Genomic DNA, 16,894 nt, shown 5'->3' on the forward strand with positions numbered 1-16,894 from the left:
TGGTGGACAAGTTGTGACCTGCACATTCACCACGCTATGAGATAATAACAGAACGTTACCAGACAGAGTTGTTTTAGAGGGAAATTCATGCAAAACCGCTGATATGCGTTCCCATCAGGGACAGTTTTTCATCAAGCAGTCTCTGCATTTGCCTCAAAAACAACTCTGTCTGGTAACGTTCTGTTATTATCTCATAGCGTGGTGAATGTGCAGGTCACAACTTGTCCACCAGAGCGTTTTGGAGTTGTTGGATTGTGTATTTGATGAGTTTGATGAGGGAAACCAAGAAATCCCATGAGCCTCCGTAGCGTAGCTCTGAGCAGCTCACGGCTCTGCTCCGCCGTTCTAAAAATAGCTTGCACCTACAAATAAAGGTAACAAACCTACTCCTAAAACTACAGGGATTATGGCAATGGGCAAGTTTGCCAAAATGTTGAACTATCCCTTTAAGATTTATATAAAGAGTGCGGCTGACAATGTGAAGAACCCTGTCTTATCTTGTCTTGTCTCTCTGCTCTTCATCGTCCAGTCGTTCTTCCACACCGTGCTGGAGAACAGCGCCCACTGTGAGACCATGGTGGACAACAACCTGCGACTCACCAACTGGAACCGTAAACTGGGATGCAAGTGCCAGTACAAGCACATCGTGGACTGGTGCGGCTGCTCGCCCAACGACTTCAAACCCTCAGACCTGCCACGCTTCCAGGTGAGAAACACGACGTGCAACGGAGGTCTCTGATTAATAAAAAAAAATAATAATAATTGTCTGGTGAAGTTTTGCTGCGAGTTACTATTTTCTGAAATTCTGCCACTTTGCTGCTGACCAAGATGAAGGGCTGTGTTTCCATGTTGGCCCAGTTGTTAAAGTGCAGCTCTGCTCCAGTACAGTGGCATTTATTCAGTTTTTATTTAGAGACTTACACACTTTACTGCAACTGGGGAACATGAATGTCCTTGTTGCACTCTGTGGACGATGTCTTGTTGGATTATTTCTGAGCAAGAAACAGAAACCTTCCATCTTCTGTCACTGGACTTTTTCGAGCGCGACCCTGAACGTGACCTTTTTAACCTCCCGCTCGTCACAGTTTCCGTCGGCCGGTTTCTTTTTTAGCATCAAGTGCGATAGAGTTTCAGGCGTGTCGGGGCCGGTTCAGCACAGATACAAAGATAACAGTGATTACATTAAACCTCGTCCTCGACCTCGTCCCCGTCCGTCCGTCTTGTCCGTCCACCTTTCCCTCTCGGGGCCTCGGACGGCAGCGAGGGACCAGAATAGCTTCGTATTCACAAATTAGCAAGCGCCGCTTTTACTCGGAGCAGGCGGCGCTGGGCTCTGCGTAACGACAGACCTGGAGACAGCGCCTGTGGTCGAGCTACTGATGGTTTCTATAAGAAGAGCTGATCCTGGAAACAGCTGTACACTGGAGGCTCTCCGTATTTTTAGAGCTTTGTAGCTCGGTTTGTAACGTTGTCATTATCATAATGTCGGGTTTCACCAGCGAGCGAAGAGCTCCGACTGTAAAGAGTCAGGAACACACACATGTACAGTTTGTACAGGACAATATACACGTTCACACTGTACTTGTAGTTTTTTATTATTTAACCATTTGAGACTTGTCCTGTCAGTTAATTTCCATGTCCATGTTTTTTGTCTTTTTTTTTTACTTTTCTGACTCAAATGTCAAAAATGTTGACGGACAACATTTGACTCCACATCAGTCCTGAGGTCAAATAATGCATCATCAGAAAAGCTTTTGTTTTAATGATAACATCTAACATTCAGGACTGAAATGAGCAGAGAAACATGTCGGATGCTTTATCTTCCTTTTTCTTTTTCAAATTTTTAATTTCTTTAGAGGGATAGTTCAACATTTTGGCAAATTGGCCCATTGTCACAACTCCAAGAGCGTTTTGGAGTTGTTGGATTGTGTATTTGATAAGTTTGATGAGGGAAACCAAGAAATCTCATACCCTTACCTGTGTGAAGAAAAAGACAATGAAAGTTGTTTTTTAACACTTATTTATGTTTTTAAAAATCATTTAACCCCTGAAAAGCCACTGGCCTGTGGGTCGTGTTGCTTCTAGTTAAAGCTGAGTCTGCTGGGTCCTGGTTTGGCCACTGGGTGTTAAGGGGTTTTAAATACACACACACACTTATATAAATAGTATGTATTGATGGTAATTATTAGCTATCACCGTAACTAAAAATGTATCTTTAGACTAAACTAAAACTCAGAGCGTCATGTTCTCAGGGCTGCAGCAGCTCAGATTAAAGAAGTTTCCCTCTGATCCGATGAGGAGGACAGAAACCTCCTCCCTCTCCCTCCCTGAGCCGGGAACCAGTGGTTTCCTCTGTTGTCTTTAGCTGTGTAAGGTCAGAGAAACCTCTCGGATCAAACCGTCCTGCTGAGTAACGCGCTCCGCTGCGGTTCTGGAGGTTCTGGAGGTTCTCATTACTCTGGGGTTTCCCTGCCGGAGCCCACCAGGCTTCGGGCCGCTCCTGAAGGCATCATGAACCACGCCCTTCCTTCCTCCGGGCTGGGCCTCGTGACAACTGTGTGTGTGTGTGTGAGAGAGAGAAACTGGACCAATGTTTAACTTTTCCACTGGATGCAGAGTGGAGGGTTCTCAGGTTATAAATGTTCATTTCTTGATCGTTTTTAGTGTCAATATTGAAACAGTAGGTTTGTGTGTTTTTAATGACAACATGACCTCATCAATGACATTATTCAAATGCATTAACATAAGATTAACGCTGTGGTGTCACTCCAGAGCAAAAGTTGTCAGCAAAAATCGTCAGTTCCAGCTTCATGCAGATCAATATCTGATATTTTCAGTGTTTCCTGAAACTGTAACTATAATATGAATCGATTTAAAGTAGAAATAATCTGTAGATTAATCAATAATAATGGTAAATGCAACTTGCAGCTCATATCATCAAGACCTTAAAGACATTAAAGTCAGAACACAACAGAAATATAAACTTGTCTGTGGGTTAGGGTTTCTGTCTTTTCTAAACGACCTTGAACACATCGGGCTAAAACCAATAAACCAATGTCTGATAAAACAAAAGATAGACACAGATCACCTTGAACAATCTTATCTATCAGAATCTGGACAGAAGCAAAAAACACCAAAACAAACCTGTTGGTCAAAATACAGTCCAGTGTGCATGGTCTGCCTTCAAAATAAAAGACTTTCTTCTGAGATAATAACCATTAGGCTTCATAATACTGGTAGTGCAGCATTAAATTATTGTGAAAGGGTCTTCCTTTGTATTAATTATATTATATTTATCTAATATAATCTATAATCGTTCACAGATCATCAGCTCCAGTGTTTTATTTCTTTTCTACAGAGGAAAACTCTTCACTTCTCCTCTAATGGCATGATGTCAAACTCTGTTGGTCATAGACTCTGTGAGTGTGTGTGTGTGTGTGTTGCCAGGGAGGTAATCTGTGGTTGCCATGGCATCATAAGGTTTGGATGGAGCATGAGTTGATGGAAATAAAATCATAGTTTTCAAACTGTGTGTATGAATGGTTAGTGTGTGTGATTGTAAGTGATCTCTCACTACAGAGATCGTTGTGAAGTTATTTTTGGCTCACACACCGAGTCGAGCCCGTGGCGGCCGTCGATGCTGCTGCTGTTGTCATCTGGCACCACAACACTTGGTGACAAGATGCCATGGAGCAAGGCATTTATCATCCAGCTGCACCAGAGCCATGACCAGAGCAGAAGCAGGCTGCACTTTGTGACTATGGATCTGTGTTAACGAGGCCGTTTTCTTCTTGAACGTCACATCTCTGACCCTGCTGCTGCTGCTGCTGCTGCTGCTGCTGCTGCTGCTGCTGTTGTGATTGATAGTGAACATATCTGCAGGGGTCCCACTCTTTTCTTGAAATCATTTTCCAGGACTTTTTCAGTTGCTATGAGACAGAGTTATTTTAGAGGTAAATTCATGCAAAACCACTGATGCGCGTTCCCGTCAGGGGCAGTTTTTCATCAAGCAGTCTCCAATTTACTTATAAAAAAACTTTGTCTGGTAACGTTCTGTTATTATCTCATAGCGTGGTGAATGTGCAGGTCACAACTTGTCCACCAGAGCATTTTGGAGTTGTGGGATTGTGTATGTATGAATTTGATGAAAGAAACCAAGAAATCCCATGAGCCTCCGTAGCGTAGCTCTGAGCAGCCGTTCTAAAAATAGCTTGCACCGACAATTAAAGGTAACGAACCTACTGCTAAAACTATAGGGATTATGGCACTGCTAAAACTATAGGGATTATGGCAATGGGCCAATTTGCTAAAATGTTGAACTATCCCTTTAAAAATGTGCAGGCTTTGGCTCTGATTTATGTATGAAATAATCTCTTACATGCTTAGAAATTATGACAAATTTGTCACAGAACAACACAAAAACATGTTTTTGTGATTAAACCAGGCCTACTACAGCTCTGTGCTCTCGGTCCAACACTGAAAACACTCATCAACTAAAAGTCTCTAGTTTTCTCACTCGTCACTTCTTTGGAAAACAAATTCTTAGCGGGGTCTGAACAAGTCAATCAGAGCTCCGGTAGCTTTCCAGGTGATCTGTAATCACTCCTGTCTCCTGTCTCCCACAGCAAGCGTCCCGACCGACCTTCTTCGCCAGGAAGTTCGAGGCCAGCGTCAGCCAGGAGATCATCAGCCAGCTGGACTCGTACCTGTTCGGCTCGTACCCCCCGGCCACCGCGGCTCTCCAGGCCTACTGGGAGAACATCTACGAGCAGGAGACGGACGGGCCCGCCGGCCTGTCGGACTCGGCGCTCAGCCACTACCACGCCTTCGCCCGCATGGGACTGTCCCGCGCCGCCAGCTCGCTGCAGGGGCATCCCAACGACAACAGCTGCAGGTACGCACACTGGCACCGCGCACGCCGTTGATGCATTAAAGGAATAGTTCACTCAAAATTGAAATTGCACTCGTGGATACCAACTGTCTTCGTAACAAAAAGACACACCAAAAAACATACAAATACCTCAATGCTGCTCGTGTGTAATGTCCGTCTTGTATTGAAGCCCCGAAATGCGAAATTGTCCCGAAAAAAATTAAATAAGTCTATGTTTCAAGCTTGTTTTGTAGCAGAAGCTTCTTGAAGCTCCTCTTCCCGGTTCATCAAATTTGGACAAACTGTGAAGAGGACAGACCCTGGTTCGTCCAAATTTGACGAACCAGGAAGAGGAGCTTCCGCTACAAACAAGCTTGAAAAATAGACTTATTTAATTTTTTTCGGGACAATTTCGCATTTCGGGGCTTCAACACAAGACGGACATTACATACGAGCAGCATGGAGGTATTTGGATGTTTTTTGGTGTGCCTTTTTGTTACGAAGACAGTTGGTATCCATTTGCAACCGTTATATGGACATGCACTGCTACGCCGAGACCCCCTGTAACTCAGAGAAGGCACGGAGGACTCTGAAACTTCTCCCAGCCCTTAGTCAACATGAGGGTGAGTAGATAATGAGTGAAATTTCTATTTTGGGTGAACTATCCCTTTAACAGATCTGGATGCAGTGAGATAGTCGGTCTAAAAAAAACCCCCATTAAACATTCTTCACATACAGCGCCATTATAAAAGACTCTCTGACAGGACACCTCCAACTACAGCGAGGTCAGCGATGGCTCTGTGATGTGGTGCGACATGAAGGTTGAGGGATTGTAAAACTTTCATCACAACCCAGAAAAGAAAGAAAACATATGATGCATCGTGTGCAAACGCTTCAGCACCTCCAGGACTGGTGTGTGTGTGTGTGTGTGGAGCCAAACAGGGTCGAGGTGTTGTTCTTAATGGGGCAGCCTGAGTCCCAGATGTGGGTCCAGGGGGTGTTTGTGGAGGGAGCTGAGCAGATCCAGGGGTTTATGATGGATCTCATGTGGCCTCTGAAGTGTTCCAGGAGTTTCTGTTTAATTTCCACAGGGACTGAAACTTATTTTCAGTGTGGCTGAAAAAGAAAATCGCTCCAGTAGTCGACTTTAACAAAAGCATTTAAGAAAGAATATTTAAACCTTAACTGTTCAAATCAAAGAGGAGTTAGACCTAAACTCTGAATTTCAGATTTGAAAAGATACAAGACACATTTTCTCTGTTTTGTCTCACAAATTCAGATCTGAGGTTCGACTTTATCTAAATTTTTAACCATTAAAGTCTTAATTCATTGCATTTTTCCTGCATTGATACTAATTAGTCAGTAATTTATAAACATCTGTTAATGTTTAACTCTCAGGTAAGAAGCTCATTTATTATAAAATACATATTAACACACTCACTAACCATTAGTTCATCAGCGGTTTTGCATGAATTAATTTACCTCTAAAACAACTCCGTCTCGTAATGTTCTGTTATTATCTCATAGCGTGTTGTCCACCAGAGCGTAGCTCTGAGCAGCTCGTGGCTTTGCTCCGCCATTCTAAAAGTAGCTTGCACCGACAAATATAGGTAACAAACCTACTGCTAAAACTATAGCGATTATGGCAATGGGCCAATTTGCCAAAATGTTGGACAACCCCCTTAAACATTTACAACTGTCTAAATTGCAGACTGATTATTACTAACAGTGTAGGAAGAATGCTCTATTATAAAGTCACTCTCTGTCTCCTCTCCAGGTGTCTCTCCTCACCTGTCGTCGGTGCATTAAGCTGCTTCGTATGAGTTCATAATCAGTCAGTAAATTCACTGAGGGAGAAACTGCACCGTCACTTTCTGAGGACGACTGGCAGATGAAACCAATAAACACATCACCACCACCACCGCCGCCGCTGCTGCTGCTGCTGCTGCTGCTGCTGCTGCTGCTGCTGCTGCTGCTGCTGCTGCTGCTGCTGGTGTCTGTGTGTGTGTTTGCCCGTCCAAATTAAATATGAAGATAACGTTAGCTTGTCCTGAGGCACAATCAGGCTTCAGTTGCTGCACGGGCTGGATTTTTCCAGCAGTGTGTGTGTGTGTGTGTGTGTGTGTGTGTGTGGGGTGGAGACCCACAGTAGGTACAAGGAGGTACTTGTTGTTGGAGTTGGGGTGGGGATTGGTGGCCAGAATGGGTGGGGGCAGCATTATGGGAAGTGTGTGAGACAGAGGGGAGGTGGAGGGGGGCTTAAACAGGACCGGTCTGTTCCCTCCAGTCTGCTACATCTTAAACTACGTCAACTCCAACTGATGTGGAATAAATTAGAAAACATGTCGGACCTTGCTTGCTCGCTCGTTGTTTTAGAGACTTTACACCGTTTCCACATGTGAAGCTGCACAACAATAATAAAAATAATACAACTCAAATGAGATCATCGCTGACACCAACTCGTACATGTTAACAGTCCACGATCACATGGTGGTGCCGGGGTTATTACTCACATGGTGTGTGTTTAAAAAGTGATTTGATCAAAGGTTTAGTTTGTTGATACCATGGGCTTAGTCTAATTACTGGGCCACTGTGTTCCAGCCTCCTCTTAAACCTCTGTTGTACGCTGATTAGCAGTCTGACCACGGGAACACCACAGGATTTAGTCTGACGGCTCGGTGAGGGTGTGCACAGGCAGAGCAGACATTTCAGTTAAATACTAATGTCAGCTTGCTAAACATGCTGCTGATTTACAGGTACAATGTTTATCCACTTTCCAAGCTCAGGTTTAGAGTCTTAAAGGGATAGTTCAACATTTTTGGCAAATTGGCCCATTGCCATATAGTCTTAGGAGTAGGTTCGTTACCTTTAATTCTTGGTGCAAGCTATATTGAGAACGGTGGAGCAGAGCCGCGAGCTGCTCAGAGCTACGCTACGGAGGCTAATGGGATTTCTTGGTTTCCCTCATCAAACTCATCAAGGTAATGAGGTAAATTCATGCAAAAACGGTGATGCATGTTCCCGCCTGGGGCAGTTTTTTGTTGTGTTATTATCTCATAGCGTGGTGAATGTGCAGGTCACAACTTGTCCACCAGAGCGTTTTGGAGTTGTTGGATTGTGTATTTGATGAGTTTGATGAGGGAAACCAAGAAATCCCATTAGCCTCTGTAGCGTAGCTCTGAGCAGCTCACAGCTCTGCTCCGCGTTTCTAAAAATAGTTTGCACCGGCAATTAAAGGTAACGAACCTACTCCTAAAACTATAGGAATTATGACAATGGGCCAATTTGCTAAAATGTTGAACTATCCCTTTAAGGTGCTTAAGTTTCCTAAATAATTCATAAAACAAAATACTGGATGAGTTAAACGTCTATATTTTACATTTTTCTTGTATTTTATTTGAAGTGTTGAGCCATAAAAACATGTATTTGTTGTTTTAAGAACCAAAAAGCATCTCTGGTTTCTCTCTGGAGCCAATCAGAGGAGAGGAGGCTCTAAGCTTCTCTTCTGATTGGCTGACGGTTTTGTCAGCGATCCAATAAAAATAGAGCAGATCTCAGGTAAAATAAACAAGAAACTCTACCCACTGTGTTACTACAGACATGGTCTAAGTACAGTGTGTGTGTGTGTGCGTGCGTGCGTGTGTGTGTGTTTTTCAGGTACATGGCCATGAACCACCCAGTGTCCGTCCACCTCTACTTCCTGTCGGACCAGTTCCAGGGCTACCTCGTGCGTCACGTGGCCACAAACCGAGCGTCCACACAGCTGGAGACTCTGGAGACCTGGGTCACTCCCAAAGACCACTACACGCCGGCCAGCCCCCCCACCCCCACCCCCACCAACAGGCTGCAGCACGTCCAGGTCAGACTCACACTAACCTCCTCAGTCCCGTCACTGTTTACTGTCTGAACATACAGGGGGTTTATTCTACTGCTGCTACTCACACTGCAAGATTATAGAATATTTATCCGACATGAATTTATCACTGGACAGAAATTATGTATGATATTTGGTTTTTTGCTATAGTACATAGACAATATTTAAAGGGATAGTTCAACATTTTGGCTAATTGGCCCATTGCCATAATCCCTATAGTCACAGCAGTAGGTTTGTTACCTTTAATTGTCGGTGCAAGCTGTTTTTAGAACGGCGGAGCAGAGCCGCAAGCTGCTCAGAGCTACGCTACGGAGGCTCATGGGATTTCTTGGTTTCCCTCATCAAACTCATCAAATACACAATCCATCAACTCCAAAACGCTCTGGTGGACAAGTTGTGACCTGCACATTCACCACGCTATGAGATAATAACAGAACGTTACGAGACAGAGTTGTTTTTGAGGTAAATTCAGAGACTGCTTGATGAAAAACTGTTCCTGAAGGCACTGCGCATCAGCGGTTTTGCATCAATTTAAAACAACTCTGTCCGGTAACGTTCTGTTATTATCTCATAGCGTGGTGAAAGTGCAGGTCACAACTTGTCCACCAGAGCGTTTTGGAGTTGTTGGATTGTGTATATTGTGTATCCGTAGCGTAGCTCTGAGCAGCTCGCGGCTCTGCTCCGCTGTTCTAAAAAATAGCTTGCACTGACAATTAAAGGTAACGAACCTACTGCTATGACTATAGGGATTATGGCAAAATGTTGAACAATCCCTTTAATCTCATTATCTCATCAAAAATATCTGTAATTAATGTTGTTTGAAATGAAAACAAATGTAAATGTGATGCTCAGAATCTAAAATAATCCTCAAAGTGAGAACATGCATCTCCTACGTCGTCCACTTATCATAAACAAATGACTCATGTTCGTAACAAAGAGGTGCGACCGTTATGAGTCACTGCTGTCGAGTTGTATTGAACGAACAGAAAATGAACAATACATGCCAAAGTAATAAACAACACACATGATGGAGAAAATATTCTAATTTCCTGGAGTCTGAGGTCGTTCAGTCACTCTGCCCCTCTTCCTCCTCCCGTTCCTCAGGTGGGTGCGGACTGGGACCCTAAGGAGCGTCTCTTCAGGAACTGGGGGGGTCTCCTGGGGCCCGAGGACGAGCCGGTGGCGGTGCAGCGCTGGAGCCGCGGTCAGAGCAACCTGACGGCCACCGTGGTGTGGGTCGACCCCACCAACGTCATCGCCGCCACCTACGACATCCTGGTGGACGCCTCGGCCGAGGTCACCCACTACCGGCCGCCGCTCAGCGCGCCGCTGAGGCCCGGCGTGTGGACGCTCCGCGTGCTGCACCACTGGAACCCGCTGGGCCAGACCAGCTTCGTCGTGGCGCCGCTGGAGTTTCACCGCCAGCAGCCCATAGGACAAGGTGAGCGAGCACAACAACAACACTGCTGCTGCTGCTGAGTTTTATGTTTTTTAATTTTTCTTTGCACGATTATAAAAGCCACAATGAAATAGAAAAAAATTTAAATTAAAAAAACATGTGCAGGTGAGGTAGAAACCCACTACAGGCTTATATTAAAACCTCACCTATAAAAGCAATTGCACAAATAACAAAGCAAAACAAAGCAAAAGAAACATATGATATATCTTGAATAGCATTATAAACAGTAAGTAAGAAATACAAAAGACGATAAAATAAAGGAAAAAAAATCATTTTAAATTTTAAAAAAAAGAAAAGAAAAAAATATATATAATAGGAACAAACAAACCAAAAAATACAAATTACAAGGCATTACAAAAAGTCAGTATCATGTGCAACAATGTTTTGTGATCAGAGCATTTTTTAGTCTCGATTTGAATCTGGGTAAAGACAGAATTAGTAAATAAATGCATATTTTTGTTCCATAAATGGGCTCCTCTGTATCTTATTGAAAACTGTCCACGAGATGTCTGATACAAAGGTAGGTATAGGTTATTGATTTGTCGAGTGGAATATTGATGAACCTGACAAGTACAAATGAAAAATGTTGTGAGGCTGTCTGGTAAAGCTGAAGGCATCATGTGTTTAGACTTAAAAATAAAAGTACATAGTTGAAAGATGTTATATCAAAAATAGATAATACATAATACATGTCAAGAAAAGTGGAGCGGTGGCATCATAATGTTTGGAAAAAGTTGCCATTGTGTTTATAAAGTAGCCAGACAAGGCAAGGCATCTTTATTTATATAGCACATTTCATACTAAGGCAACTCAATGTGCTTTACATAGAGACAAAACATTTCAAAAGAACAGCATAAAACAGCATTAAAACAATAAATAATATAATAATAATAATTTAAAAAAATTGTAAACATTAAACATAGACAAAGCGAAAACATTTGCCAAGAATGTTTTCATTCATCAAGAATGAAAGTCAGAGGTTCGAAGACGATCAGATACCGTCGTAGTTCCGACCATAAACGGCGATCCGGCGGCGTTATTCCCATGACCCGCCGGGCAGCGTCCGGGAAACCAAAACTAGGAAATGCTGGGCGAGTCGACCACTAAATAATAATATCAAAATAACTATAAAGACAAAACGATATATTTATCGAAAATGGACCCATTAACAAGTGGTAACGTAGATTCATCCACATTAATATGAGACTCTTTTATAGCCAAAAACAAACTCCTCGGGGTCTCTTTAAAAGCAAGAGCAAAGAAGAATAAAAAAGTAGGAGAAAAGAAAAGAAATACATTTTTAAGTTCTTAAAAAGAGCTCAGCCGTAAGCACATGAAAAAAGAAATGTTTTTAACCTGGATGTAAAAGTGCTCACAGTTGGGGCTGGTTTCAGTTCAGCTGGTAGTTTGTTCCAGTTGTGTGCAGCATAACGACTAAACGCTGCTTCACCATGTTGTCATGCCATGATCTCATTCATGTATTCTGGACCTGAACCATTCAGTGGTTTGTCGACCAGTAGCAGAACTTTGAAATCTATTCTGCAGCCGACTGGGAGCCAGTGTTAGGATGTTATAAAGGAAAGTGTAGTGTGATTACAGTACTCTGTATTTAGACTCATGAGTGTAAAGTCCTGCAGGAAATCCAGATCTAAAGAGCTGCTGACTGGGCTGCACCACTGTCATAAATGCAGGTGTGTGTTATTTAAACACACCATAATACACAGCCTCACACTGTTTACTCATCACCTCTTTAACTGAGCTTCAACACAAACTTTTATTTAATAACCTTCATGAAGGAGGATTTATTACGCCGCCGTTTTACTAGACAGCATGTTGTGGATAGATGTTCCCAATAAACTGGTGTACACAGTATATTACCGTAAATCTAATTTTCTGTTTATTCAGTTAAGGAAGCATTTACACACACACACACACACACACACACACACACACACACACACACACACACACACACACACACAGCACTCAGGTTTTCCAGAGCTTCTCTAATGAAACGAATGAGCAGTTAGTTCGCTCAGTTCAGGAGTAAACTCACAGCACATCATGTCCTGTACACTGTTGGTGAGAGATGAGACTGTAAAAGTAATTTCAGTAACATTTATTTATTTATTTATTTATTTGAATGGGACAGTGCACATTAATGGACATAAGAACATGTAAATATGCTGGATTACAGCAGGACGCTAGTTTCCATCCGTAGTCCCAATAACATAAACAGTTCAAAACAATACAACAACATAGTAAAAAAGGCAGCAATTTTCTCTTTTAATAATTTGCAGATCGATATATATTTTATTTAATGTTTTTATGTTGTAGTTGTTCGTGTTTTTATTATTATAATATAATATTTAGTTATTTACTTATTTTATTTTTCATTCCATTACTCACTTGATACCTGTGTTATGTCATTATTACTGGTATTATTAATTCGATGACTTGTAACATCCTTTATTATTGTATTAATCAGTATGTACGCATGAGAGGGTACGCTTTGTTTTTTTGTGTATGTGTATATATGATATGAATAAATTGAAGAAAGAAAAAAAAAAAAGAAAATCACATTGAGAGACACAAGTTATAATTCATTCATCACCTTTATTTATTCAGGGGGGCCAATTGAGAGCAAGCTCTCATTTCCAATGGCGCCCTGATTACAGCACAATACAAATCAATACCAGTTAAACACATTACAATACATATCCCTAATATATACATTCAACATTCAACATAGCACATTGTGAATTTAAGAAGCACATGTACATTCATAATATACATACAGGTAATTTACAAAGTGACTGTGGATGATGAAGTAGTCATATTTCATTAAATTCCTCAAGATCAAGATCCTACAGACACAGTTTTGTCTGAATCTGAATCCTGCGGCCAGGTGTGTCCACCTGTAAATCTGGTGATGACATCACTGGTCGGTAAAAAACACAAACTGCACCTCGTCATCTGGATGTAACGTCACATGTTCAGACACCTGTTGATGTGAGCTTTAGAGAGGTCACCGAGGTTCACACGTCAATAACACACACACACACACACACATACATACATATGAGTGGAGGCCTTTCTGTCACAGCTGTCAACACTATGCATACTTATATTTATAGTGCACGTATCCAGTCTCACACACACACACACACACACACACACACACACACACACACACACAGGGTCACCTCTGTCTAAATTAGCCTCCCCTGGGCAACAGTTTGATTTGCTTGACCTCTGTGTGTGTGTGTGTGTGTGTGTGTGTGTGTGTGTGTCTCAGTAAATCCCAGAGCACGAATAGACGGTGAGGTTTTTATGGGTCGGTGTTATAAAGTGAAGGAGACATGTGATGTGATCTGATCTGAGTGTGTGTCATTGTGTTTTTTCTGTGCTCTGGGATCCACTGCACTAAAACTAGTGCCGGTGCGTTCAAAGACAAAAAAGCTTGTTTAACTCCACATTTACAGACTCCACAAAGACAAACTGGTTTTAAAAATGTTCCTTTGGACGTTAAAAATACTTTTTTTTTTTTACATCTGGACCTTATTTCTAGCATAAAATACGATCATTGTGTGTCATTACAAGTCGTTGTGACGAAATTATATCCAGCCGAGAGCCTCTAAATAACACATTATCTGTCGCAAAACTCGTTCATTTCACCAATATTTTGTTATGATAGGCTAGTGCTATTCCCCTCTGAGTCCGGGGTTAGCTGTTATCAACATCCGGGGTCTGTAGGTTGACCTACTGACCTCTGACCTGGATGATGTCATCTCCGAGCGCCGCCCGGCTCATTCTGATAATAATCATTCCACTTTGGCATTTGGGTCCATTTTTATCTCAATTAGCCGGAGCTTTAGTGAGTCCAGGCTGCGGAGAGGAAGCCTGTGGAAGCTGAACTTCATCCAGCTGCTCATTTTGTTCTGACAAGTCGGAAACACGCAGAAACGAACCGTAGCATTAGCCGTAGCAACAAGAGATGACATCATCCAGGTCAGAGGTCAGTAGGTCAACCTACAGACCCCGGATGTTGATAACAGCTAACCCCGGACTCGGAGGGGAATAGCACTAGCATATCAGAACTAAATATTGGTGAAATGAATGAGTTCCGTGGCAGATAATGTGTTATTTAGAGGCTGCCTTGCATGCCCCGTGTTCTCACATTATACGGATATACACGGCTCTCGGCTGGAGCTAATTTCGTCAGAACGACTTGTAATGACACCAAAGTTATCTAGGTGAGTAAATGATCGTATTTTATGCTAGAAATAAGGTCCAGATTGTAAAAAAAAACAGCACCCTTTAATACATAATTAAAATCTGCTAAAATACACCTATAAAGAAAAACATTTTCTGTTTGCTTCACGGCCGATTCACCGTGTTTGAGTTTCGAGCTGCTACCTGGAAAACAAGATAAAAATCAGCAGGAAGAAGATTTTGTTCTGTGTTGATTCTGGACAAACCTTTGGATCAGTTTAAGTTCTGTTAAACAAACGTACGGTTCGGATAAAGTTGGGCTTTTATTTACTTTCTGGGAAAAATCATTACACAACTTGTAAGCTTTTTTTTTTTAAACCTTAAAGGAGAAAATGTTGGTCCTTGGCACAACCTGCTCTCTGAGGAAATACCTGGTGAAAACACTGGTTTCACTCTGAGGAAAATGATCTAGTTTCAAATCCACCATGAAGTAGCAGGTGCAAATCAAGATATGTCTGTCAGTGCAGACAGCCAAACAAAATACAAACTTATAAAGATATACACATACATATACGTATACATACATCTACTGTACCACAACATTAACCAAAAATAAAAAATAAAAAAATAAGTCACACCACAAGAAATACATTAAAGCTGGGGTCTGTAATGCTGTTCAGAAGCACTTTTCGTTATACTGGGGGAAATGGCCCGTCTAATTTCAGAGGAATCAGTACATTATGTCATCAGGAAAAGGAACGGAAAAAAACAGAGCTCTGTGACAGCCGCAGGAATGAGAAAACTCCACCCAATCTGTGCTCTTCAGACCGAAGGGCACGGATTGGTCGAAGTTTGCTCGGAGAGTAAAGAACCAATCAGATGCCTCCGTGTCTCGTTCTGCACCCGCCCCCCTCCTACGCGCGCGTGCACAGTCTTCACGTCTGCTGTTGTTGCCCGGCTGGAAAAAGTCAGCACTGCTCTGCAGAAGAACGGATTTCATGCTCATTTCTGAGCAAAGGCTGAGAAAATGCAGCCCAAATCACCACTTCCACGGTTACTTGTAACGACTCGCCCTGAGAAAAAGGCAAGGAAGAGAAAGCCGGAGGAAGAAAAGGCTGGCTGCGGACAAAACGGCTCGGGATCAGTCTATGCTCTGGATGCAGCAAGAGGCTAAACCAGAGGAAACATCGGTGTAGCTTCAGGTCGGTGGAAACAACGGAGGGATCTGGGCCTGAAAAGTGATGCCGAGGTTGCTGTCTTTCTGCTGGACAGGTAATTATTTGTTTTGCTTCGGGGAGGATTTCTTATTTTCATGAAATATGTAGGCTAACCTTTGCTAACGTAGCTATTGTAGCTTGTATTAGCCAAATGCTAATATTAGCTTCTCTGTGGGTTTAAAACTGGTCGGTGACGCTAGTATTGAATAGATTCTACCATAGTCGTCAGTGTCTGCATTATTATTGTGATAAAAGACGCACATATGTTGGCTTTTACGTTTTACAACTGTTGCGTATTTATGTTTTCATAGTCATGACATGAGAAGGATCGATCAACCTCGACGCAGTCTGAACACGGATTGATTAGCCCCCGCTAGCTTCAACTACTGTTTCCAAGTCTCTGTCCACGGTGAGTTCAACTTGCTGCTGCTGCTGCTGCTGCTGCTGCTGCTGCTATGAATATGAATTTGACCAACGTTGTCTTTGGTGTGGTGTAAAAATCTGTCTTTCATATCTAGCCCTTTCTGTTTTATGTGGCTCAAAGTGCTATTTGAGGTACTTCAGAAAAGTATTATTGCACATATAGTATATATACATTATATGAAGTGATATCTGCCGTATCATTATACAGACATTGAGTAAATGTTAGTGATTATCTTTTGAGAAATATGATGGCCTGAGGATAAAACCTGTCCTTCACCTTAGGAGGTCCAACACTCCACACAGAGTTGTTAACATCAACTACAACAACCACCAACACTAAAATAAAACACAGCTACCTTAGGTTGTACCTCTAACTTTGTGTGGTGTTGGTGGAGTAATTGATAATGGTAGCCTACAAGCTTGTCTATGGACTATACTCTGTTAGCTGCTGTGCAGAGAGGATAGGGGAAAACTGAGGATCTTCTCAACAGTTTATATAAATCTTTATGCCTTTTTGTTCTGTCAAAACATCTTCCTTTCAACTGCCAAACCCAAGATTTCTATTTCTACATATAAGCAGTTCTGTGTTTTGTGCTCTATGAATGAAGGGTAAATGTATGTTGATGCTGCACTGACAGTATTCTCTAATTTTGCAATCTTCACAGAGATGATGACTTCTCAGTAGCTGGGGTTCAGGAATCAAGACATTAGCTGCCCAGAGGAGACAGCTCTTCAGCAATTGGATGCAAGGTATGTTACTGTGACGACCATCCCTGCTGCCTTGCTCTCTTCTCTCCTCACAGTAGCAGGGTGGTCAGTGGCCGAAGCTGCACCTG

General features: G+C 42.3%; 1 protein-coding gene across 1 annotated transcript in view; it reads left to right on the forward strand.

The window, feature by feature from the left end:
* LOC146982486 (xylosyltransferase 1-like) overlaps positions 1-16,894 on the forward strand; it is a 44,843-nt gene that overhangs the window by 24,507 nt on the left and 3,442 nt on the right. Inside the window, exons 7-10 of the mRNA XM_085783501.1 lie at positions 530-706; positions 4,626-4,894; positions 8,528-8,729; positions 9,849-10,185. Of these exons, the coding sequence (XP_085639627.1) occupies positions 530-706; positions 4,626-4,894; positions 8,528-8,729; positions 9,849-10,185 (985 nt within the window). The remainder of the gene's footprint in view (positions 1-529; positions 707-4,625; positions 4,895-8,527; positions 8,730-9,848; positions 10,186-16,894) is intronic.

The sequence above is a fragment of the Trachurus japonicus genome, chromosome 8 (assembly GCF_045865225.1).
Source record: "Trachurus japonicus isolate A0001 chromosome 8, Traja_1.0".
NCBI classification, from domain to species: Eukaryota; Metazoa; Chordata; class Actinopteri; order Carangiformes; family Carangidae; genus Trachurus; species Trachurus japonicus.